The 27,581-nt window shown below is 39.1% G+C and overlaps 1 protein-coding gene across 1 annotated transcript; it reads left to right on the forward strand.

Annotated features, from left to right (window-relative positions):
• The first annotated feature begins 2,952 nt into the window (after positions 1 to 2,952).
• LOC145991517 (dopamine receptor 1-like) lies at positions 2,953 to 4,125 on the forward strand. The gene has a single exon (XM_083127537.1). The coding sequence runs from the start codon at positions 3,085 to 3,087 to the stop codon at positions 4,093 to 4,095; it is 1,011 nt and encodes a 336-aa protein (XP_082983663.1). The 5' UTR covers positions 2,953 to 3,084; the 3' UTR covers positions 4,096 to 4,125.
• Positions 4,126 to 27,581: the final 23,456 nt, after the last annotated feature.

The following is a 27,581-nucleotide window of genomic DNA, read 5'->3' on the forward strand; positions in this document are numbered from 1 at the left end:
CAAAGCAGAATTGTGTTACCGTTCCATATTTCCCTCCAGACAGACACGTCTTCAGCGCAGCTAGGAGGAGGAGACGGCGAAGAATGACGCCTCAGACCTTAAATTGTTCCTTGTGTTCAACGTTAATTAGAGCAGCAATTGAAATCTCCCTCAACTACCGGAGGAAAAATACCTTGAAATAGGAAACGACGAGACAAAATTTTTCCTCGTAAATCTTCGCTTGACGTCGAGCAAAGCAGGCTTTTCTCAATTTCTCTCCCCCCCCCCATACAAAGGGTTGAAAGGGGTTCGTTTGCACGTTCCCGCAGAAACAAAGCTACTCTTTAAGATTTATCTACCCTCTTGATCCGACGCAGTTTCTTTGTAGGTGGGGATCCTCTTCTCTATGCACCTTAAATGAGGAGAAATTCTCTTGAAGTTTCTAAAGGGATTGCCGGGACGCTAAGGAGGGATGTTTTGTTTTCGGTCGCACCGGTCTCTTCTGCTTATAATAGCGCCGCCCGTAACTCGTCGGTGAGAGTATATTACTATGCATACCACCGGAGGAGGTGCATATTCTGGTGTCATAAGCAGAAATGTGGAATCTTGTTCTCTTCCGCATCTTCCCAAGCTTAAATTAGTGTACGCACTTTATTTCATGATACACGAGATGCATACTTGAATCCCTCAAGGCTTAAGGCCTCAAATATATTATAGGCTAACACCATTAAGCCTTGTTTCCATGATATGGAAAACTCAATATGCTGACCAAGGCAGAAATTTATTTTATTATAAAACATAAACTAAACGTAACGTTTCAACCTTCTAGCAAGGTCTCCTTCAGACTCTGCACCAAGTACAAATGTAACAAGGTACAAAACAGAATGGAAGAAGGTGTTAGAAAGAGTGGAAAGGACAAGACAGAAAGAGAAGAGAAGAAGGAAGAAGAATGAAGGAAAAAGAGCGTGAGATAAAGAGTCCAACCACATTCTAGATGGAAGAAAATATGTTTAGCATTTTAGGCGAAAGTACAGTTGACAAGGGAAAGCCACCTGCTAGAATGTTCCAGAACAAATTTCTAATAGTCTGGAGGGGAGTAATGTTTGTGTATATATATCGTCCTGTTTTGTACCTTGTTACATTTGTACTTGGTGCAGAGTCTGAATAAGACCTTGCTAGAAGGTTGAAACGTTACGCTTAGTTTATGTTTTATAATAAAATAAATTTCTGCCTTGGTCAGCATATTGAGTTTCTCAAATATATGTATATTCATACACTACCTAGGTAGAATGTATTATAAGAACGCCATTCTCCCAGCCTCCCGTAGTGGTAACGTCGTCGCCTTGTAATCAAGGGTTCCCGGGATCGATACCCAGTGGAGGCACATAGTGGTTCGGATCCCACTTTAAACAGTAGGTCCAGTCCCGATTAGACTATCTATGCATAAAAGGTGGACTTAAAACGCAAACTCAATCAATCAAGAACGCCATTCTACACTTAACATGTAAAGTTTCGAAATTTCATAAAAGATAAATTTAGAATGTTTAAGAACAAGCAAAAGCAAAAAATGTACGATACACAATGACATAAATTTATCAAGAATTTTTCCCTCTGAAGGGTATTAGTTCGTGTTTAGGGTGTGTGTGTGTAAATTTAGAGTCAAAATCGCCAAATTTAGGGCCTTTATGAGAAATCTTAGACGGTGCGTGCATTAGCCACTGCAGAATGGTACTAATCAGAAAAAGTACAATTTCTTTCGAATCCGCTGACCACATCTCCTTCACACATTGTGAATGTGTGGGTCCTACCTCCACCCCCACTCTAGCCCACCCCCTGCTTTACCTTTTACTTCACATTATTACGTGTAGATTGATATACAAAGGAAAGTCGATAAATTTGTCACAAATGCAAACAAAAATTAATAAAACAGATACAAAAAGTGCGAGTTGTTCATTATCAGATACATATCACTTTATTTCTCAACACAATTGATGCATTTATCCCACAGCGTACCATCCATGTGTGCCCTCCTAGTTAAATATGCACCACACGCTCAACCTCTTCGTCATCCTGCCACATGTTTCGGAAATTGGAAAGATCACACCATGAGAACACTGTATTGAAGTTTCTACCGCTATTCGCCTGTCAGCCCTGATCATCTCGACTTTCTGCGCATTTGCTTCCTTCGTTGGCAACTTTGGAGCGTTCGTCGTTGAAAGAATATGTCGACCAAATTGCGAACGGCTTTGCAACACCAGTAAACAGGAAACATTGCCTTATGAATATCCTTTACAGTAATTCATTTCACCTACAAGAAACGCAGGATAGAATATTGCTTTTCGGTTGTAAGTTCATCGAGCAGTCATCATTTCGGATACTGAACTGTACACGCGCAGGAATTATCTATTGGTTGCCATCAACCCTGTTATTCAGCTGGTTTACACTTCCATCTACTGACACCGTTCAAAACTATCAACTAAAATTATCAGTTATCCCATAAGTCTTTGTGTCCTATTTATTGAACTTCGTTTTTTAAACAAGATGATTAATAGAATTTATGATGATTTAACGTTTTCTTTATAAGGGGGCAAAAAATAAGTATCAATAATGTGTTTTTAAAAAAATTAGAACACTTTTGCTTATATATTTCATAATTTCTGGAGTTGGAATGATATTTCAATGTCTGCACACCTATATCCCTTCTTACTTCATACCGGACTGTCTTCTCTGTTGGTTCATTCCTCATACTTTTACTACATACGAGTAGTCTAAAATCGATCGCCATTGCGGATATACGGCAAATATATAATATTTCCTTGCTGCTCCCATTACTTTCCTAAACATTTCACTCCTGTGCTCCGTGGTAACTTAAATTAAGAACTCGGGAAATACGTATCTACATTATGGTAGTTGAGGTCTGAAAGTATCGTCAAGAACGTGTCCAATTAAATGTTCCCCTTTGTCTTTTCAGGAATCTTCCTGTCTTTCATCATCTTCCTCTCGGTCGGTGGGAACATCCTGGTATGCATCGCCATCTACACCGACAGAACCCTACGCAAACTCGGCAACCTGTTCCTGGCTTCTCTGGCAATCGCCGACCTCTTCATGGCGTGCCTGGTGATGACCTTCGCCGTCGTCAATGACCTCCTGGGCTACTGGATCTTCGGCGACCAGTTCTGCGACACCTGGATCGCCTTCGACGTCATGTGCTCCACCGCTTCCATACTCAACCTGTGCGCCATCTCGCTCGACAGGTACATCCACATCAAGGACCCCCTGCGCTACAGTCGATGGATGAACAAGAAGGTCGTCACGGGATCCATCGCGTGCGTTTGGCTGCTCGCAGCCCTCATCTCCTTCCTCCCCATATCTTTGGACCTCCACAGGCCACCTGACCCACTCGTCTACAACACCGGGGAGGCGGAGTATCCAACGTGTGCCTTGGATTTGACTCCCACGTACGCCGTAGTGTCGTCGTGCATCAGTTTCTACGTCCCCTGTGTGGTCATGCTCGGCATCTACTGCCGGCTGTACCTGTACGCACAGAAGCACGTGAAGAACATAAAGGCCATCACGAGGCCTCTCAACTTCGGCACCATCGACGGTGCGGCCCCTTCGGCACCGGCGAATTCGTCGCCGTACCACGTGTCGGACCACAAGGCGGCCATCACCGTCGGGATCATAATGGGGGTCTTCCTGATCTGCTGGGTACCGTTCTTCTGCGTCAACATAATCGCGGCGTTCTGCAAGACATGCATACCGGGCATCGTGTTTAAGGTCCTGACCTGGCTCGGGTACTCCAACAGTGCGTTCAACCCCATCATCTACTCCATCTTCAACAAGGAGTTCCGCGAAGCCTTCCGCAAGATTCTCACCGCGCATTACCCGATGCCGTGCTGCAAGAAGTGCGGTTACGAGGCCGTGGCGAACAGGAGGGACACTCAGCTCGACGTGGGTCGACAGGCCAACGGTTCCTGCGCCCTTCGCGAGAGCCCACGGTCCTCGGCGGGCTCGGCCACGCCCAGACAGACGCGGATCAACTCAGCGGACAAGGACGTGATCGCCGACAAAGTCAGCTCCATACTTCTAGGCGACGGACAGTCTACTGCTGTTTAATTCCAGTCGTTTGCCGGGAACGCATGACAATCGGACGGAATAACAGGGTATTACAGAACGCCATCAAGTATTCCGATGAAAAATTTTACATTTCGTTTGTAATAAAGCGATAAGACTGGTCGATCGTTGATCTACGGGCTCCTTCTAAGGCAAATTTATCCAGGAGGCTGCATTTTTTGGCCATATTGAGGCGTGAATTGATCCAGCATAGGGCTGGGTTGACCATGCAGCGCAAATTGACGCTGGAATACAATGATATGCCGTACAAAATGGGTGCTTCCGTCTTTAGTTCATTGTGGCGAGGTACCTTGCGCAGAAAACTGCGCACTGGTCCTTAAATGTAGGAATGAAACGCCCCATCGCCATACGTATCTGCGCAAGAACATGCGCGCTAGTAAATAAGAACATTCATCACCACTGCGTTTCAGTGTACACCAACACGAGTTAGACATGCGAGAGTTCGTTTCTTTATGCAAGATATATGCACGGATGAATACAACATTGCATTGGGTTAGAGGCTCTATACTCTACTTGTTTCGACCAATCTATCTTAGTCTTCATGAAAGTATACAATATCAACATTTCCAAACGTGAAAAACAAGTGGATGATTCTTATGCTGTATACATTATACAGCATAACATAATTCGTTCATTGTACGGATCTTGCATCGTGATTTCACTTTTGAATAGGGGATGGCGTATAGGATTCAGCATTGAGAATTGAGTAAGTACAACAAGCAACACGAACACATTTCAAACGTACATATATGGTAAATACATACACGTATTGTGTTCTAACTTGATGAAAAGAATTGCATGTCTTCAATGTTCAAGAAATAGAATGCAACATAAGACCAAAGAAAGCAATACTTTCTATCTCCGGTGGTGTTCGCGATTATATTGTTAATCGCGACTGCATTAATGAATAGAAATTCAAATATTTCTGAGACCAACATTTATAAGACAAACTATTGCATCATACAGAATCTTTACTAGGACACACTAAAGGGTTGCGTCTTGCCAGCCATAAAATAACTATACCGATCTTTCGCCAAGAAAACTTCATGTTTTCATGTGAGAATTAAGAAAATGAATCATACTAACCTCGCTTATCTAATAGCCCAATCATTGTAACATACTGTGACAAAACTCTACATGCCAATGCACATAAAAATTTCCATTTATATTTGTCGAATAAGAGCCTTACAAAAATATCTAAGATGTAGCGTATGCCAAACCAATATTGTAAAATGGGCCCATATTACCCTCTTGATAGTTGAGAATTCGAGAAAGATCAGTGCCGAAATATAAAAATGAGTTAAAATTAGCTGACTATACTGTTGCAAAGAAATACAAAAGATTGTGTATATGTATATATGTCCGTGTTGTGTACATAACTGTATATATATTTTTCATCACAAGAAGAGACAATCGTTTCATATATATTTATTTGTAAGTGAATTCGTTTCAGCAGAGAATGAATTGTGTGTTTGTACATGATTGAAACTATAACAATGACGTAAGTTTCGAAGGAGAATTTTATAATATTGGCCAGTGAAATTTGTAAAGTGCGTCCTTCTAGAGAATGAAGAGGGGTAAAGAATTCCAAATATACCAAATGAACGGCATTTATTTTTGTACTGCTGTTGTATGTAGCCAATGTTCATCTGTACATAAACATAATTGTAAGACGTGTTTTATGCATTACGGAATGTCTATAAAGCTTTAACGAAAGCAGTGCTTTTATGAAATTTTGCAATCATTTAGTGAGGTATTTTAGCGCCAGTGTCAAGTAAACACAACAATCGTTTCACACGATTGTAACCCACTATTTCTATATTAATGACTCACTATGTAGTGAATCATATTGGAGATTTTGACTAATTAAAACGTTCAGATGGTTGTATACAATATGCAAATATATATATATACAGGCAAACTGGCCCTTACCATGATAATTCACTTTTTATATGCAATATGATAATAAGAAATAAAACGACAAGGAATCACATGAATAAGTTTACACCAGCAAAAGAACGTACAAATCAATTCCTTACAAATAGCCATGAACCAGTGATTCCTGGTAATATACTGCAATGTTAAACATACCCACAAAATGACAGAATACGTTTTTAAATTTCCCATCATGTTTAATTAAAAACGTGTGTACATAAATTGTGAAATTAATCGAAAATGTACACATTCTGCGTCACTGAAGCCTCAAAATTAGTTCGAAAGTTTGGAATTAATTCATTCATTACTCAGTAACCATGCCAACGAAAAAAAGACGGTTGTTCAAAATTTTCGTTCCGTATTGAGCCTAGTCTCGTGGAAAACGAAGAGCTCTTTATCAAGGAATTGCAATGGATAAAATCATAATTGAAATGAAAGAATGGTATTGTATATAAATGTATAAACAAGATTTCGCGGATTTATTTCTCAGGATAAAACTTTTAATGGTCAGACAAGGTGTAAAAGAAAGGCTATAGATTTGGCAGATTTAGATATTTTGTAATGTAAAAATGGCCGTAAAACTGGCTCAATGCATTTTTCGGTTAACTCACTACAATCAAGTTTATTATAATATCATTGTTATGGAGTTATGCAATATTACATAAATGTAATTATCCAGTTATTCGATGGTGGGTTTACAAACTGGTGGACACGTGCTGTGATGATTAGCTATTGCTACAAGCCTTGGGTTCATGTAGACCTATTTGGCGAGATTTCCATTATAGCATTTCATCTCAGCCGTAAAAACATTCCCTTTAACATTCTAATAATAATTGGCCTCAGAAATGCACATAGTAAACTTATGAACCAAAGAAATAAAAGAATTTCAAGCGATTATAGACATTCTGTAGCAATGTATTTAGACTGAGAAAACAAAGTAATAACTCTCATGTTTTCCATATTGTAAATAGTTGCTAAGTATTATATTCTTCATACTGTACAAATATATCTTAATAAGGTATCATTTTACATAGTTTCCTTAATATTTGCCACGCAGACCCGTATCTAGTCATGCATCATATGCACTTTTCGCTCTTACAATCTCTAGTACGTGGAGGGAAAGGACAGCCTAGAGAACATTTTAAAATCGCAAAACAAAAACCTGTAGTTGTAATTGGTCAAGAACATTATATTGGATACATTTTTCATTCTTATATTTTACTATAGACGTACAATTAAGTCATCCTCTTCAGAAAGAACAAACATGATAAGCTTTATCATGGGCAACTTGAACTATGCAAAGGCGCTCAAACTACACATTTTGCTACTAAATGACACTTTTATTGACTAAGACTGAAATTCCACTGTAAGAGTACATATATTTTTTTAAAAAAATAGCATACTTGCACTAAGTTGGGAAATGTAATAATTTAATTTGCATTCATGAACTCGTGTCAAAGTATGAATAGTACTATTGACTTTAAACAAAAGAAATTTACCTTATTGATAAGTTTCATTCCGCTGTTAAGAAGACGACGACAACCTGCTCGTTGTTGGGTTAAATTCTGTAGATTTATATTATGGCTGTAATACGAATGGATGGCGAAGGCATGGATTGTACATAATAACAAAACTCTTTGCAAAAATAACCAGACTAATGAAGCCATTGTACACTTAACAAAAAAAAGTTCATGTAAAAATATCAGAAAACATGCTGCTCTCCATTAATTAAATGCTGTTTATTACTTACAGGAAATCATTATTTATTGTATTAAGTTTCTAAACCTGTACGGCGTTAGTTCCTTTCCCTCCAGATCTATTAATATTAAAAAATGATTAATCAATTGACATTAGGCCATTTTTATAGATTAAAAAATACTGCTTTCTCAGCACGAAAGTGTGGTAAAACTGTTTCGTACGTAATTTTATTAGCTTAGTTTCCCAAAAGTTAAAACTGATGTCATTACATCTGCTACAAAATAGTAACATATACTAATATTTTTATGTTAGCAATATTTTTCTGTAACCCGAAACGCAAAGGCAATAAGTGCATAAAATTGTAATTAAATGTGCCATTATGTCGTTTTGTATCATAGTTATGTCAAGTTGCGTATCAAACCCGTGTTATTTTGTGTGTGGAAAAATATTTGAAAACAATAAGTTGCTCAACCTGCGTTATTTTATCGATTGTAACTACGTTGTAAAATTACTTTGTATAATAAAAAGATGATTACGTGTTTTCTAACGTTTCTAGTTTTTATTCCTAGAACATTATCCTCAAAGTGAATCTTGCGAAATGCAAAGGCACAAACATGTAACATTTTAGAATAGCTTAAATATATTGGTAAAATATTTTCAAGCCTGAAATATTGGGTTGATGCATAAGTTCGTAGCATTTCTATAACCTTGGCAAAAGTATTTTTATTTGATACTACTTATTTTGAGATGAACAAGAGACATAAATTAATCAGTAATATATGTTTCTTCATTGTCTATGACTGTCTACCAACGCTGGAGCAGTTTTTCAATTTAACGCTTGGAGAAATCAGCTGATTCGGGGTTAAAGACGTCGTCAAGCCAAGTTTGAAGAGAATTTTCATCACCAAAGGACCATGCTTGAAGACTGATGGATTGAGAGCTGAAAAGGTCGCAATCCGAGGGCGCAAGATCGGGGCAGTAAGGAGGATGTGGAATAACTATCCAAGTAAGCTCCTGGATAGTCATGCTAGCGGCGGAGTATGGGTGTGCATTATCGTGACGCAGCACTTGATGCTGTCTTCCTGGCCTACTCGCTGATTTGGTTGTTTTCATTTAAACCGTGCGGTATCCTGAATCTTACCCACGGAATACAAACGTCGCACGATGGTTGAATGGTCACAGCTCGTCACATTGCTAATTCTCGAGTCTACTGATGTGGATCCTCGTGGATAAAAGCGTTTATTGATTGATTTTCTTTAGTTTTACTTCGCTTTTTGTGCCACTTTTGACTAATTTGCGAAGATGGGGACAAGTGACGATGTCATGAATGGACACTCACAAACATCCATGCCCAGACCAGGATTCGAACCAGGGATCTCTGGCGTCGTAACGTGATGTGCTAACCTCTCCGTCATGATGGCAGGCAATTAAAGCATTTAAACTGTCTTCTTTATACCCGATGGTCTTCCTGAACGTTGAGAAACGCTTAAGTAAAAAATGCCCTCTTTGTAATGACAAAACCATTTTCTTGCACTGCTTTCCCCTTTGGCATTCTACAAGGCAGGGTTGGCATTTTGTCCGTTTTTTATTCGAATAAACCCAACCCGGGTGTTATTTTTTTTCAGATAAAACCAGAAAAAAAGGCTAAAACTGGGTTTTATTGTTTTTTTCAGGTTGTGTTTAAAAATACATAACTTAAATATAAAATACATTTTTCTCCTGGTGGTAATGTATCGTAGCATTCAATTTGTATTGTTTTAGGTGACAATCAAAAACTATTTAACATTTCTCTTAACATATTCTGTTCTTGCTTTGTGATCAGTTTTCAGGGTTGCATTCCCTGAGATGGTACATATTTTGATGTATCCAATGATCAAACTGGAGGGGAGGGGAATACAAAATATGTTTGACTATCCTATTTTTTTTCTGGTTGTACACAATGGTACTTATTATAGGTGAGGATGAAACTACTAAACGCAACTCCAACTTGCGGCTGGGAAACAGCGAATCAGCGATCAGTTGAATTTTCTTCGAGTAAGGACGAGCATTTTCGAGTCACAAGGTACCGAGCGTTGGTTTCACCACATGTTGCCAAACGTACTGTAAAGGAAGAAAGAGTTTTCTCTGTCAACACCAGAAATCAGCGGGTTCAACTGCACAAATGGTTCTGCACGTTAAGTTTCCGGAAGGATCACCCACAGCTCGGAATGCAGGCGGACACACAGTCGTATAAAGGCAACTGGCAAAAACGGAAGTACGCTTGGCAACGTTGCTTCGGGAGAGCGATGTGATCCCTTCAGGCTTTACTTCGCAACTGAGTTTGTTGACACTCATCGGACCACACGCCCCCGAAAATGATTGGGGTAGAGGACGCGCCAGAAACAGCCATCAAGGTCAACCGCCAGTTGGAGTTATTAATGGAATTTCACCACTAAAGATACAAGTTAGCAGTCTCCCCTTAATAACATTTTATTTTAACAAGAGATGTGTGTGCATGGGCGTATTTGATTCAGTAAAATTACCAGATTACCTGTTCTACCCGCTATGTGAAGAGACTTGTTCCTAAAAATTTCTTCAGACTTATTTTGTTCTCATAAATTACAAGCCTATAGCGAGATACGAATGGGAATAAAATTAATTCCACATACCAGATGGGACTGTAAAGCAAATGTCTGAAATTTCCTGAGAGTTTCGGAATTTCTCTGGAAAATACTCAGAAAACTCCTGACATTTCACAAATTCTATAATGCCACATGTAATTTCTTCCCGAAGAAGAATATTCGCGCTACATTGAACCACTCCTTCTCCATAATACAAGAGTTAACGAGATACAGACAATACTGCAAACATCTTTGACTTCACGATGGCCCCGCCGTCTGCTAGCAGTGCTGAATTTAGTTCGATTCTCTTCCTTTATATAGTAACTTTCTTACTACACTGCTGTTTGTGAAAATTGCAACACCTAGAAAGAATGGCCCGAATGAATCCAAACTCGGAGGATGTGTAGAACAGTGTGCGAGCAATAAGTGATTAGGATTGCAGAGATATGGCGTATACGTAGGCTCAGCAGCGCCCTCTCTTCTGTGACCGGAAAGGTCAGTGTTACGCCAAGCTCAGTCAGTGAAGAGCCATCAAACGAAGTGGAAACGTGAAAGCAAGTGCCGGTATGCCTCGTCGACGTCAAGTGACGCAATATCAGCATGTGAGTAAATTCGAACGGGGCAGAATGAGCGGTCTCAGGGAAGCGTGTTTGTCATACAGTGACATTTCGGCTTGTACAGGGCATGCTGCTACCACAGTGATGCATGTGTGGAACCAGTGGATAGAAGAGGGTTGTATGCAGCGACGGGCAGGTACTGGACCACGCGATGTGACCACAGGACGGTATAGCCGCCATCTTGTCCGCATATCTGTAATGGACCGTACAGTTTCGTCCACAGTGTTGGCTCGATGTTGGAGCACTCCAACGGCTGTGGACCTGTCTGCGTCGACGGATCAACCAGGTTCAAACGTCGTCTGCTACAGGCTGGACTGGTGGCACACATGCCATTGCGTCGGCTTTCACAGTCCAGAAACCGCAAACGGCTCAGACTACAATGGGCACGTGAACGCCGTCGCTGGCGTGCTGAGTGGCAAAATGTAGTGTTTTAAGACGAGTCCCGCTTCAACTTGTCCTACAGTGATGGCCGCATACTTGTTAGACGCTACCGTGGTGAACGCAATCTGGCAGCCTGCATTGTTGAGCGGCATAGCGGACAAACGCCAAGTGTGATGGTTTGGGGTGTCATTGGATAGAACATGCGATCTCACTTCCTACGTATTGAAGGCAATTTGAACAGCAACCGCTACATGAGGGAGGTTTTAGAGCCTGAGGTACTGCCCTTCATTCATCCAACTCCACATGCCATATTTCAGCAGGACAATGCCCGACCACATGTGGACAGGAATGTGCAAGCCGTCTTCGAAGAACGACGGCTACCACTGCTTCCCTGGCCAACACGTTCGCCTGACATGTCGCTCATCGAACATGTCTGGCATATGGTTGGTCGGCAACTTGTTCGTGACGATCCTCCAGCAACCAGTGTGGATGCTTTGTGGACTCGCATACAAACTGCGTGGAGGGAGATTCCCCAGGAACATATCCAGACCCTCTTTGATTCCATGCCACAACCTGTAGAGGCTCTGTTTGCAGTATGTGGGGGCTTCAAACCATACTGAATTCTGAAGGTCAGAGTACAGTTCTGTAATCCTAATCATTTGTGTATAGGCATGTACCTAATCTGTGATATAAATTTCATTCCAATCACATGTATCCTTCTTGGTGTTGCAATTTTCACAAACAGCAGTGTATAAAGAGTCAGTACTTGGGTGCCTATCTGTTCACAGTCCGTGTTTTCAAATAAAGTTCTCACACAACGTGCATCATCGTTTATGAACATAACACAATTTCAGTAGTTGTTATGATGAACTCATTAACAAACTAACACAGAAATATAACAAATCAACTTGAATAGTGCCCGAACCTTTCTTCCCAGAAAAATATGCAATAACTGTATTTTTTTTTTAGCGAGACTTGAATTTATCAATAAGGTTTATTACCTTCTCTCCCCTGCAACAATACTCAAATTTAAGCATGTTAAAGTAGCACCTTTTTAGTAAATACGACGGACATTCCGAAATTAATTTTCGTCATTTTTTCACAGGGAAGCTGTATTACAAAGTGAGGAAACACATTGCCATAACAAATGACAATCTTTCCTGAATTGACGATTGGAGGAGCAGAGGAGCGATGGCGCCTCCTCAGAGTGCCGAAGAATAGAGACAAGCAGCAGACCGACGTGCCCGAGCTCATTCGAGTACAAACCAGTATGGCAGAAAGACTTGTGCTGGAAACGTGGTCCGTCACAAATGGAAGTGCATGCTGTCGTGCGCTATGAATGGGCTCGTGGGACTAGTGTTTCAGATATTCATCGACGCCTACAGAGCGTATATGGAGACAACGTCATGTCCCGTCAGATTGTTGGGCGCTGGTGTTCAATAAAGGAAGGCAGTGTGTGGAAGATGAAGACCGATCTGGGCTCCCCTCCACGTCCACGACTGCAACAATTGTCGACAGGGTACAGGAAATGGTGTTGAAGACAGCACTATCGGAACGTCACTTCGGAAACAACAACGAGGTGCAACAGGCTGTGAAGAACTTCCTTAAATCGCTGAGCACCGATTTTTACCAGGAGGATTTCTTGAAATTGATTTTACGGTACGACGAATGTATCGATGTCGGTGACGACTATGTGGAAAAATAGCCAAAAGATTTTTATGACATTGTATTCTTCTGTTTGTAATAAAGCTTCCCTGTGGAAAAAAAAAATGAAACTTACTTTCGGAACGTCCCTCGTACTATTAGTGAATGTCCCGCACCTTGGCCGTGCTGTCTAAGGCGCCATGCTTTTGACTCCGGTTCTGGGACACGTGCAAGTTTGAGTCTACTGGGAGAAGCGTAACAACTTTTCTCCTGAGATTTCGACCTGTATATGGGACCGGTGGACACCCACCATCGTGAGGAAATTGGGGAACTGCTAATGGGTAGCGTAACCCGGTCAAGGAAATCTACAACAACGACTGGGGGTTCGTCATGTTGACCACACATCACCACGTAACTGGTGGGATGTATTCGCAGGCTGTTGTGTCATTTTATTTACTATTAGTGAATATTCCATTCTGAACTTAAGTTTATGAAACAAATTATTTCTTTAATGTAGGGTTGAGCCTATGTTGGAATGAATTATGCTACAGCTTAAACACATTTTATATTTCACATATATCATTTTTGTTTTTCCAATACTTTTCTGGATGTTTCAATCATAAATGCCTCCTCATTGTATTAACAATGCCAAATTATAATTCTGCCATATTTAATTGTCTTGGCTGATTTTGTTTAAATGGAACACCTTATCCGTCCTCCAAAATATCTGGCTGCTATTAAAATGTCAGTTTCCATTGTCAAAATATTAGTGACTCCCAATTTGGTCCCCAAACGCTCCCCAAAACATTTATTGGCAATCTATAGTTTAAGTGATGCCCTAAATTTCTTAAAAAGAATTTATTTTCTTAATCTCCAAAAATGTAGATTAGGCAGAGATTTGAAAGTGTCATCAGAATTTGGAATCTACCTTAGCATAGGAAATATCCATTTTTCACCCACAATCTTGAAATGCTTGAACATATGCAAATGCAAAACTAAAACATTCCTGAGGTGTATCTAGTTGCGATTAATTTCAGCTAAAAAAAAAACTCTTTAAATTTTCTTAAGTCGTCGTGGTCTCAAAATTGGTGACTTAGCCCCATCCTTCCCAAAGCACACTACATTACAGAGATTGTTTTAAGAACTTAAAGCTCAAGTGACGCCCTAACATTGCTGAGACTTGTGTTTCTTAATCTAATAAAATTAAATCTGGTCAAATATGAGTAAAAGTTAAAGCTCTCGGAAGACAGGTTAAATCTGTCTGTGTCATCCACTATCTTTGAACATGGTGACAATTTTTTTTCTCAAATACAATATCAGAGCAACCATTCAAGTTATCTTGCAACTCAAAAGCTTTCATTTATGGCAGTTATCATAAAAATAACGTATGTGATTTTACCACCAATCCTCTCCTAAACTATGAAATATGTTTACAGTTTTAATGCAAAATTGCGGACCAATTAAAAATCTAACATGACTGAGTTTAATTCCTAATTCTCCGAAAATTTATTCTAGACAGTAAAGAAAGAATGAAAAAAGGTGGAGCATGGCATATAACCTGTAACATAGGGAAAATCAGTTTTTCATCCACCCTCTAGAAACACATTGTTTAATTTTGCTCACAAGTTTTCTAGCTGCAAAAAAAAAAAAAATTGCATAAATGATTCTAAATGTATAGCAGTTATCATGGCCAATGACTCATCGCTCTCTGCCCATCCACCCCAACTCATGCTCCTGCTAAATCATGCATTTTGATAACTTTATTGTCAAATTATAGTGCAAGTACATAATGATCCTGTAAGTTTCGTGCACAAAGCTCAAAACTGTAGTCTATACAAGGTTTGAAAATGTAAAAAATGATCAAAATATAACAGTCTACACATACATCGTATTTACTTTAAAAATAATTTTAAAAAAACAAAACAAATTGTGGCAGGTTATGATGGATATAGAGCTCCTAACCAGACATAGGAATCAACCCATTGTGATGAGATATGAAAAATGTGATGAATGCTTCGATTTAATTATGTCACAGTTAACGAAATTTGAATAAAATGTACTTAATTCTTCCTTGTAATGCTTTAAACATGCAAAACGTGATTGCGTATTAATCCATAAGATTGTATTTTATTTAAACCTTCTCTGGAAGCTTCATATTGACCAGAGCATTCACTTGTTTACGCCAGTCGTCTACCCTCTGTGGTATTTCAATATTGCACAGTTAAGCGTTAAGCAAAACTTCCTGATGTGTTGAGGAAACAGGAGTTTTGCTTAACGCTTAACTTTGCAATATTGAAATACCACAGAGAGTAGACGACTGGCGTAAACAAGTGAATGCTCTGGTCAATATGAAGCTTCCAGAGAAGGTTTAAATAAAATACAATCTTATGGATTAATACGATTGTATCGATAGATCGTCACTGATGTACCACTATGGTTTCACCCACATAAGGAAGTAAATGATAACCAAAGCGTTACCACATTTAATAAGCTTTGTTCAACTATGTCACATCAATCAATGAAAGTGTTTTATCTAAAAATGTCTGATACTTTTTTTTCTTGGATATATATTCTTCTTATTTCTGTTTAAAGTCCATTTCTAGCTTGATTTGGGGAAAATAACCTGCAAAAACCCACTGTGACTTGTACAACATTAATTATTTTTAGTATTATAAGCTCTGCTAAGCCTTTTCCTTAAAAGTTTTCCAAAACAAATTGTCAATCTTAGAACCTCACTAGTATTTAAAGCAATACTTTACATTTCCTGAAAAAAAATATTAAAAAAAACACTTTTTGACTGGGTTTTTTGATGGGTTTTTCGAGGTGGGTCTTTCTGATAAAACTCACGTGGGGAAAACTCGGCTGGGTCCACCCGGGTCAACCCTGGTACAAAGGACAAATGTTTGGAGCTACCTCCGTTGCCTTTGCCCCTGTGTTAAACTCAGACAGAAGAATATGTCGGAAATGTTTTTTCTTCACTGGACACTTATTGTTCTTTAGCCCATAAATAACACCGTCTTTCTTCAAACCTGTAAAATTCAATGCGTATTCACAAGCACAACAATGCCGCTTCAATTGATGAACATTAAACGATAAACAAACCAAATTAAGAATTTATAAATTTGGTATTAAAAGATCATGAAATGTTAAGATTGAAAACACGGGTGAGGCTTGGAGACAATGGTTATTGGCCGGGGACCCAGGCGAATACCCGGGGCGTCGCCCTCGGGGGCCCCAATCCGCGGCATCCCCTTGAGTACCGCCAAAACCTTATTTCTGATTACATAAACGTGCCTATTTGTTTCAAAAGGAGTTGGATTTGTGTAAACAAGAATTATTTGAAATTACTGCTGCATAACATAATAAGTAGGCCTATATTGCAAAATCATGTAACTTTGAAGTTATGAAAAGTATTAAATAAACATATACCTATAATAAAAGTATTCTTTAACAGTAACACTTAAGTTTTTTTAAAAAAAAATAAGCCTATTATTTCTCGTCATATATGACACGGTTTTGGAGGAAGGTGTAAAGTAAGGGCACCAGGGTAGAACGTTATGGGGGGGAGTGTCTGGGTGGACAGATGAGGGGCCTCTGGTTAGGGGTTCGTAAAATATTTTAAATCTTTCATTTTATTAAGAAATCAGTGAATGTAACAATAACTTTGCAATTTGAGCTTCAAATTCCTTGAAGAGATGCGAAAATTGAAGGCTCAAAGACTGTAGAGCAACGATGTGGGAATTCGAAAATCAACGACGCATAAAAAAATTGTACACACATGCCAGATACCGATAAATAAAGACACGGTAATAATTCCTTTCTGCTGCCACATAATTCAAAGAGCGGTTCGTTTCCTCTTTCTAAGATAGCAGGTCAGAAGCAAGCATCAGGTGGAATGGAGAGAAAAAAAAGTTGGCCATCATTCAAGAGCATTTTCTGCCAACCGGAGTCCATAAAGAAGGATTTATGTCGCACTCGTAAGTTCTGCTCCTAAACCAACTTTGATGTTCCCGCTGCGGAGGAAAACAAATATAGGATGGCTGGAGCATCACTCCATGGAGGTGAGAGCCCAGTTTTTGTTGTTGGGCGGTTACTACAGAAACCGAATCACGGTGGATGAGTGCCCTTCTCTGTAAGCTCTGCGGCGGGGAATTTATCCAGAGATTAAGACGGTACTTGACAAATGAATATTAGCTCTTTGTATCTCATAGCCTGTCTCCAGCTTGCCTGTATTGTACACAAAACCTTTTGACGGAGTGGGCAAGGTTTCGTGGTGTGAAGTGTGAAGACTAGATATAATTGGTCTTGCTGTGGCTCCAACATCAAAATAGGATTTCTTCCTCTAGTTTTTACCTTAAAATGTTTAAGTAAAAATAGAATTGGTTGCAAAATTGAAATGTAACATTAGATACCTCGGTGACTGAGTGATTAGTACAGAGCGCTACGACACCAGCGGTCAAGGGTTCGAATCTGGGTATGGGTGTGAGTTTTTCTCCATCACGTTTATCATATCACTCGTCATCATTTTTGCGATCACGAAAGTGGCATAAAAGCGAAGCAAAATAAGAGCAAAGAAATCAATCAAACATTAGATGTGAAAGATTCGTGGCAATGTTGCAAAACTATAATCATCCGAATCAGTACAATAAATATTCTACATGGATATCCCGAAGTGTCTTTTAATGCCTCTGCCAACAACCAGCTTATCGATATTCCTTTAGACCGTTCATTTTAACAACTGCAATTTTATTGAAAGCAAGAAAAAGTTCCTCACATCTTATACTACGTAACGCAAGGTATTCTGAAACCAACTTTAAACTGTAGGTTCAGCCTCGATTAGCCATCTGTGTATAAAGTGGGCTTAACAGACAACATCTTGGAGAAGACAAAAGTTCATCGTCGAAGTACACATATATCACGTTTAGGTGAATACTATTGAAGTTTTTATAACCACACTGCCATTATCCAAAAATGACGGCCGAGTACAAATTGCATGAATTTGGTCATATTTGCCTATATTTTTCTGTCAAGTCAAAACATGCACTTCGTAATCTCCGACAGTAACTGTGCTATCACCCTGATAAGAAATAACAAACGATGCTGCGTACCGTTAAAATGTATACTTACTACTTCAGATACGTTGGGAACTGATTGGCATTAGTAGCTACCCCAAGATAGTCATGTGACATTTACAAGGGTTGGATAAAAAGTAATGGCAACACTGCTGTCCCGTGAAAGGGGTGAGTCACAGCGCCACAAGCGTTTCGTGGCTGATAAAGGAATGTCAGACGAGGAAGTACAGTGAGTGGTGGGAGCGATTGTATGTTATTCAGTCAAAAACAGCAGTGCTCTGAAGCAGAGGACGAGAGTGCAAGCGCCCTAACAATATGTTTAGGCAAGAAGAACAACGTCTCTCAGGCAGACGGTCAACGCAGCCTACTTCTGCACCTTCTTGCAACACCACCTTCGTCTCGCATTAAGAAGGAAGCGACGGCACGGTGTCCCATCATCCTGCTTGACAATGCAAGGTGTCACACTGCGAACAATGTGACGGCGCTCCTGCATAACTGATAGTGGGAGGTACTGGAACATCCGCCGTATTCACCGGCATGAGACCGTGTGATGACGACCGTTTTGTCAAAATGAAGGAACCACTGGGCGGGAAGCACTACGACACGCGCGAAGCGATCATACGTGCTATAGGGCGGTCACTGCGGGACATCGACAGAGATGGACGCGCTGACGGTGTACGACGCCTTCCATACGTGTGACAGAAGGTCGTAGAGATGAGGGGCGATTACTTTGAAGGAATGTAACACGTGCTCCTCTGCCAATACAGTCAAGTACCAATTATACCAGTGTTGCCATTACTTTTTATCCAACCCTTGTAATTAGAGGTGATCTGAACTTCGTGAGCTACAATGTACAGGTTGTAGTTTAGCTACACCTTATGTTACATAAAGATCAAAAGTAACGAAAGCAGTTTGTAACACTAAAACATTATTGCCATGCATTAACTGCAGTCATTGTTAGTTGTGTTATGTTCATCCTGACTTTGAAACATTGTTTTATGTTCCCCGTAATGAATCGGAAAACCACTGAAACATAGACACATCTTACATACCTTGCATATATTGTAACACCACGAAATAATTTGCGAGAACGTGACTACAAGCAGCAAATACATCTCGTGCAATGAATAGTAAAACTGGGTTATATCTGGTAATGACCTTAGTGTTAAAACGTCTCTACAAGAGGTATTGATATTCAATGCCACATTTAGTACTCATCGACATACAACTTAAAAACGACTCTATGGAAATGAAACGGTTTGAAGGTCCGTCACAAGTTCAGATAGCTAACCCCCGCTCCTCTTGCCGCCTCCCAGCAACACAAAACGCTAGCTGAACAATTGGCTTTTTAGCCTATTTAGAGGTACAGTGGGATCCATGAGTATTACCGTGCAAATTGTCCATCACCATGTTCGTACATCTTATTTGGCCAATAAGAGCTTCAACAATTAAAAGAAAACTGAAAACAATTGTTGACAACTTCTGAACCAGCATATATAAAAACACATCGCTTAAAAACACATAGGATGTAGCTAAGAGAAAAATTAATGAAAATAGTCATGGGCAATTTGCAGGGTAATACTCATGGATCCCACTGTACTAGTACATTAATGTACCTACCTCGCAGAAAAATCCTCCATTTCTCGTGGTTTCTGTATCACTTTTCTATTCAGTACATGCTTCTGTCGAAATTCAGACGTCAATCTTTCACAAACACACACTTGCAGCAAACGAGAGAGCTCGCTTTGATGTTCATACCATTTGTAGTTTCACAAGTTCCAAAAAATGTATCATAGTATTAATATGATCATAACGAACGATTTTTCACTTCAGTTTTTAAACGTTAAAAGGAAGCTTAATAAAAATGTAGAAGATTGCGCAGTCGCCATTCCGTGAAATCCGCAGTCAGTTAACTGCAAGAACTTTTTTGCATATCAAAGCGCGCTGTATAAAAGTAAACGAGCCACGGCTCATAAATGGAAGATGAGTAACAGCAAAAGTCTTGCACAGGACAGAAAACAGACGCATCTTTTAGTGGTTTCGCGACAATTATGCGTTATCTACTGATGGAAGGGGGGGGGAGAATGAATCATGGTTGCCAGAAGTGAAGGAAACTCATCAAAAGTTGTCTGCTTCGTAATTATTCAGTCATTAGAGCGTAAAAGGTCTTTTTTAAAATGCAAATCCTTGGAGGCTCAAAAAATTACAGGGAACGACAAAAAAGTAGTAGAGGAATGCTGAAATTGTTCTCGCGTTAGCCAATATCTTTCTTTTCGCTCGTTAAAAGTTTTTTTGGGGGGGGCCGCAGGGACTAAATTATTGAAACCAAGTTTCTACGTCTCTTTATTAACCCAGGAAACCACCGCCCTGAAGTTTCTTTGGAGTCACAGAAGCGAAGGAAAGAAGAAACTGAAAGAATTATTGAAAAGAAAGGTCGACCTCGAGCGCCCAACTCTTTCATCACGAGCCCCATTTTCCACGTCGTCCTCTTTACCAGTAATAACCAGTTGGCAGATGCGCTTAGCAAGGAAGTTGGAAAATATTTTCAGTCTTCTTTTATATATGTATATTTAATTTGAAAGCTGAGTTTTCTAACTGTAAACAAATTTAGCTTTGATTAAACATATTCTATGCAAGTCTGCAATAGATGTTTAATAATATACATACATAGTCGATGGTACAGACAATAATAGACAAATTGTCCACTACCTCGATCCTCTTGTTAAACACGATACGTATAAACTGAATTTCAATCCTCGACAAAAGCAGAACATTAAGTCCTCACCTCAGAAAAAGAAACATAATCTCTATTATTATTACACTTAGGGAGATTTATGCTTTGCGCTCCAGAGACATGTCACTTGAAAATCAACCGCTTGCCATTTGGGGACTAAGGGTCGCTTTCCATTTGGGGATTTAGAGTCTCTTGCCACTTGGGGACTAAGAGTCTCTTGCCACTTGGGGACTAAGAGTCACTTGCCACTTGGGGACTAAGAGTCACTTGCCACTTGGGGACTAAGAGTCACTTGCCACTTGACGACTAAGAATCACTTGCCACTTGACGACTAAGAATCACTTGCCACTTGACGACTAAGAATCACTTGCCACTTGGGGATTAAAAGTCACTTGCCACTTGGGGTAAAGAGTCGCTTGCCACTTGGAGTTAAGAGTCGCTTGCCACTTGCGGTGAATAGTCGCTTGCCACTTGCGATGAAGTGACACTTGTAACTTTGGCTGTCATTTATCAGTGAAACCTCTATAAAAATTAAAAAGTACCAAGATTGGGTAATATTTAAGAACAACTTAATAGTTTTTACCTTCAAAAGCACATACTTTCATACTATCGACAAATCAGTCAGAAATCGAACGCCAAGAAACAGAGAAAAATATTGGAAAATTGAGACAAGACGAGAAAAACAGAAAATAAGGAAATGAAATAAGTCTGTAACGACGACACTTGAGGGGAAAACAGTCGTCATTATGAGCAAGAGATTGATTGTCGCAGCCAGAGCTTGACAGGTCAGAAATGTCTTCGGGCTCATCTAATTGAAGTGGCCACATGTCTTCGAGAAACTCTCATGAGGGAAAACACTTTCCACCGGAGAAGACAAATTGCGTCCATTCATAGACCAGACACAAAACTAAAAAAAAAGGAAAAAAAAAAGAAAGTAGGGCTGACATTTCTTGCCGCGTCATTTCATTTGTCAAATTCGTTGTCGTTTGGATTATGTCCTCTAATGGGAAATACACTAACAACCACGCACTCTCGGTTTTCCAAGAGGAAGAAATTGACGTCTGGCAAACAAATTTCTCCAAGTGACGGATAATGACGGTAGAACCATAACCGCGCACTTCCGCGCCGTCTGCTTGAAGGAAAGAACATTGACACCAAATAATAGCAACACTACGAGATGGATGCCCTTAGCCTGCATGCTTCATGGCAACTGTTTAGAAGCGGCATTTCAGCTAATCCTGATTTAACTTCACATTTAAGACCTATCAACTTAAATACAACGTATCCAGATATTATTCACCCCATAAATGTTACCCATGTCTATGCAAGTGGAGTGGATGTCGTTAGTATTAACATGAAGAATGTCTCAAAAAAATTGTTCCATGAACTTGACAAAACTTGTACCATCTTGCATTGCGGCAAAACAGTAAAACAGTGAAAATGGTGACGGTGCAGGAAAAGGCAAGGTGTGTGTTGCGTTGTTGGAAAACAAATCTACAGTAACTGTTAAGCGTCGTTGTAAAAAAGAATTCACGAAGGATCCACCTACAAAACAATCATTTCACAGAGTCCCGCAATAAATTTCCGGACTTGGTTGAATTGAGGTTCAGGATCGAGGTGACTACCATCAATACACTTGATATTGTAAAAGACTCAGGGTGTTCATGTAGTTTAGAGGTTTATTAAACATGATAAGTATTGGGTTGGTGCATAAGTTCATAGCTTTTTTTTCCACCGTGGCAAAGATACTGTCTACCAACGCTGGGACAGTCTTTCGATTCCAAGCGAGAGGAATTCATCTGATTTGGGGTTAAGAGCGTCGTCAAGCCAAGTTTGAGGAGCATTTTCGTTACCAAAGAAGTTTAGTTGAAGACTGGTGGATAGAGAACTGAAAATATGGAAATCAGAGGGCGCAAGATCGGGGATGTAAGGAGGATGTGGAATAACCTCCTAAACAAGTTCTTGGATAGCAGCTTTTGCCACGTTAGCGGAGTGTGGGCGTGCATTATTGTGTTGGAGGAGCACACGATGCAGCCATCCTAACCTACTCGCCGATTTGTGTTGGTTTCACTTAAAAATTGCAGTATCCTGAACCTTACCCATGGGATGCAAATGTCGTACGATGATTGAATGGTCACATTTGCTAATTCTCGGCTCGACTGAAGTGGACCTTCGTGGATTAAAGCGTTTAAAAAGTCTTCATTAAAGCCCGACGGTCTTCCTGAACGTGGAGAATCACTCAAGTCCAAGTTGCTTTCTCTCTTTGAAATGAAATATTTTCCCCTACTTTAAGATTTACATGTTGGCATTATCCCAGAACACGTCACAAATGTTTTCAGCTGCCTTTGCTCCTCTCTTAAATCCAAACAGAAGAATATGTCGGAATTGTTCGTTTTTTTTGACACCTGACACTTGTTCTTTAGCCCAGAAATAACACTGTCTTCCTTCAAACCTGCAAAATTCAATGCACAACAATGCCACTCTAATTGATGAATGTTAAACGATAAAGAAACTCCTAACACCGCAGTGTTGCCATACCAAACTGAATATTATGCATTATTCTTTCAGGAAGCATGTATCTGCTCCTCTGCTCCCTAAAGCTTGTAAAGTCTCAGTGCTGAAAAATGTATCTTCAGTGTTCACATTTTGTTAATAGTTCAACTGTATGATAATCTGTGTAGATTAGATTTAAGGGAGTGTTCTGAAGTGAGAATCATTCAGAAGGCTCTCATTTACACTTACTACTAGAAATATAAAATTCCCATTGCCCACAGGTTTCAATATTTCCTACCATGGATACTGGTGATATACATTGCATTTTTACAAGTAAGTATTATATATTCAAAACTACTGTATTATACAAAAGCTTAGTAATAGTAATTATGAAAGTAATGTATTATGTCAGTGGCTTAAATTTTTAATGTCAAATTGAGTTTGGTCAACATGAAAATGTAACCTTTACAAATGCAGTACACTGTGGAAAATAACACTCAGAATATAGTTTTATGCCATTAAAAGTATGTTCCTGTTAATATTGTTACAATGAAAACAAAATACTGACTGTTGCTATCACAGGAAATTTTCTGTAAAATTACGGTGAAATAACAGCATCATTCACTGTTGCTATCACAGGGAATTTTCTGTATAATTACGGTGAAATGACAGTATCACTTACAGTACTTTAACCGTAACTGAAACGATAAAATTTCTGTAATATCACGGTCAAATTTCTGTAATATTACGGTGCAATTTCTGTAATATTACGGAGCAATTTCGTTCATAATTACGGTGAACCACTGTAATTTTACGGTGACGACACTGGCGCTCGAGCTGCCGGTGAGGTCACTGTAAAATTACGGATTTTTTTTTACAGTGTACGAACTTATGGACCAACCCAATATGTTCACTAAAGATTCTTTGAGTCAATTAATGTAATTCCATGTTTCCGAGAAACTTTTTACAGTAAAGATATTCTGATCTGTTATGGGGTGAATAATTTATGGACACTCTTTAGTTTCCATATCTTACCTTACATTTCGTTGTTTGAAATCAGTTTTACTCTTTATTTGCCAAACTGTCCAACGTTAGTTATTTTCAGACATGGATTTCAATAAAGAGTGAGAAATTATGAGCTCCAATGGTTCAGTCGGTATGGTGTCTGACTGCCAACGAGGAAGACATGAGTTTGTCCTACGTTTCAACGCTTTTCCACGACACTCCGCCACATAAAAAAAAGGCTCACAAGTTTTACGGTCGCTACTTAAGTTACGAAGACAGCTTCCGATGGTCGTTCAATTCGGCTGAGTACCTTGTAGTCATGTTAGCGACCTTCCAGCACCCTATCGAATCGGCCTTCGAAGTCGTTCAATTACACTTGTGGGCTGTGAACGGCTACCCTGCGGGATGGGAATTATCCAAGAGTGGAACAACATACTTTATGGATGTCACCAATTACTTGTGCGCTTCTCACGCGGACATTACCCAAGGCCTGAACTTTGGGTGGTAATGGAACATGTGTGTAATTCTGTTGAACCCCATAGCAACATATTCTAGCCTGAAGGGGCATTTAGATAAGTTAGAAATGATAGATTTCGCTTCCAGCATACCTGAACTCTATTGTAAAAACTAGCTTCTACATACTAATACACAACAATGAAATAGGGTTCTAACACACATGTATTAAAATAATATACGAGTTTTCACAGGACATAAAAAACAGATTGTCGTGTAATAAACAATACATACTGTATGTCAACTCTAAAGTGTAAATCACCAACCCTGAGACCTTCTGTAAACAAACGGTATCACTGATTCGATGTATCACTCCGCGTCAGCTGATTCATGACCGGAATCATCTGCTGTTACTCTCATAGTTCGCTGCACCTATTCATTTTATATAAGAGCCTCTGAATGTGAGAACCCGCTCTCAAAACATCAGACGAATATGCAGCCGCATACATTGTTACTCTCCCGGTCATTCTCTCTTTCATAACCCTTAAAACTGCAAACACTGACACACCACTGCACTGGGATACGAACTTAACCACCTCATTTACTGGTTTCTCAGGATACCACTGACAGAACGTTACATAAATATTGAGTAGAATCTGTTTCTCACCCCTTTTCAAATGCTGTCCTTGCTGGTGTTTTGAAAACAAGCTCGGAGAACACGGAGACCTTCCCGCACGCATAGAACTCGGCATGTTATTTTTCTAAGGATAAGTCAGGCAATATTACTAAGTTGCACTACTTCCTTGCTGTTCACATGATTATTTTTAGAAAATAACCAATGTTATAAAATATCATTATGTACACAAATTTCTAAGCTCATTGAAAGTTACAATGCATATTACTACAAAATGTTCACACTTACCTTGCCTTGCCATGTCACCAAGTTATTTTACGAAGTGCACTATATTTGGCGGAACAAAAATCGTTATTAGGATGCTTGTCAAAGTTTCCAACCGCAATAAATTTACGAACTTTCTTTGTCTTGTTTTGATCATCATCATCAATATATTTATTGGACTTACAGCAATGCATATGGCTGTTTATGCCCCTTATATATTTTATTTGCATAAGATACAATTTATATAAAATCTACAAACAAATTTCAAATACACTCCTATCTATATCATCCTTAGAAATATATATTACCATGTTATATCATTTTGTCTAAAAAAATGCAAGTAAAATATATTCAATTCGCATGCAAGAAAGAAGCCAAATTTATGGGAAATGAGTACTGGTGCAAAGAGTTAACCATAAAGGTGAAGCAATAAGTAAAAAAAGAAAGAGCATTGGGTTTAAAGTGAGACGTCATTTGCGGCAGCGTATCCCATACTACAAATTGGCTGTTGTTTTACCTTACGTAATGAATCCTGTAACAAAGCTGGATTTACGTGTGGATTATTTTACTTCTGGGTCAATCCATACGAAGTCATACAACATGGTTGCTTGACCATTTTTAAAAAAGTTTATTTTTTGTGTGGTGTGAGCCTCATATGTTGACAGTTCAGAACCACTGTTATTTTATTTTTACTATAACCGATTTGAAGATGGCGGGCATTCATTTATCATGGCGCGCGTCATTTTCTCCATTCGTAAGTATCAGCGGCAACTTTTTTATCTCAGCTCTGGTAAGTCCTACGACAATGAGATAAAATCTGTGATGTTAAGCACATTATAAGCTACAATTATATTTCTGTGTAATTTTCTAAATATTATTCCTTCATAATAAATTTTAAGGTCAAAATTGTGTATTTTAATCGCTCAAAATGACATTTTCGGACATTTTTTGGGGGGTGAAGGCAGTTTGTTTGACACTTGAATTTTTTTGTGCAAGTACCTGTGTACCAATAGAGTATGTCAAAATTATTTGAAGCTTGAGACTTTAATATTTCTTTTTCTACAGGGACAGAAACATGTACTTTTTGTTAAAAAATTCAAAGTTCAGGGTTAAATATAGTAGTGTGTTTTGTACTATTATAAACTCAACAAATGATGAGCCCCTCTCAGGCAGATTTGGCTACACTTAAAACTTGCTCAACATGCCCATATGAGCTTTTTGCTCAAGTGTAGCACCCTGTCTAATCCAAGATTTTTGTAAAAATGCCCTCGGGAATTTCCCGAAACTACAGTGTACAAATGATGAGCCCCCTCAGATTGATTTGTCCACACTTACAAAAGGCACTTCTGTGAGATTGTTGTCCATAAATTTGTTAAAAATATGGCCTTTTTTATATTGTTTTTGCTACACTTAAAACTAGGGCAAAGAGCCACCTACACACACACACCCACACACACACACACACACACACACACACACACAAAGCACATTGTTGAACCCAACTGATATTTTTTATTAAGTATAGAGTTTTGATTTGAACCCCAAGAAATTTTATATAAATACCAAAGCCAAAAATATTCACACACATACACACACACACACACACACACTAAATATACAAAACACACTGCTGAACCCAACTGATATTTTTTATTAAGCATAGAATTTTGAATTGAAGCCCAGGAAATTTTATATAATAAACAACAACAAAAATGCCTAATCAAAAATATTGTAATCAATGCAATAAGAATATATCCAGCCCCAATTGGGTTAAGCACCAAAAGAATTTTAATCCAGATAAAAGCAGAATTCTCACAAAAATATGCCCAAAATGCCATAGAAAATATAACATGAAATATTTCACTTATACTTGTTCTGCACAGTCATCAACATTTCCAAACAAAATTGAATGGAAATATTTGTGTGATTGCCCTGTAT

Source organism: Lepisma saccharinum, chromosome 8, assembly GCF_977018435.1.
Source record: "Lepisma saccharinum chromosome 8, izLepSacc3.1, whole genome shotgun sequence".
NCBI classification, from domain to species: domain Eukaryota; kingdom Metazoa; phylum Arthropoda; class Insecta; order Zygentoma; family Lepismatidae; genus Lepisma; species Lepisma saccharinum.

Coding starts and splice junctions, on each gene's coding strand:
- LOC145991517 (XM_083127537.1), top strand. CDS start 3,085: ATGGCGTGCCTGGTGATGACCTTCGCCGTCGTCAATGACCTCCTGGGC.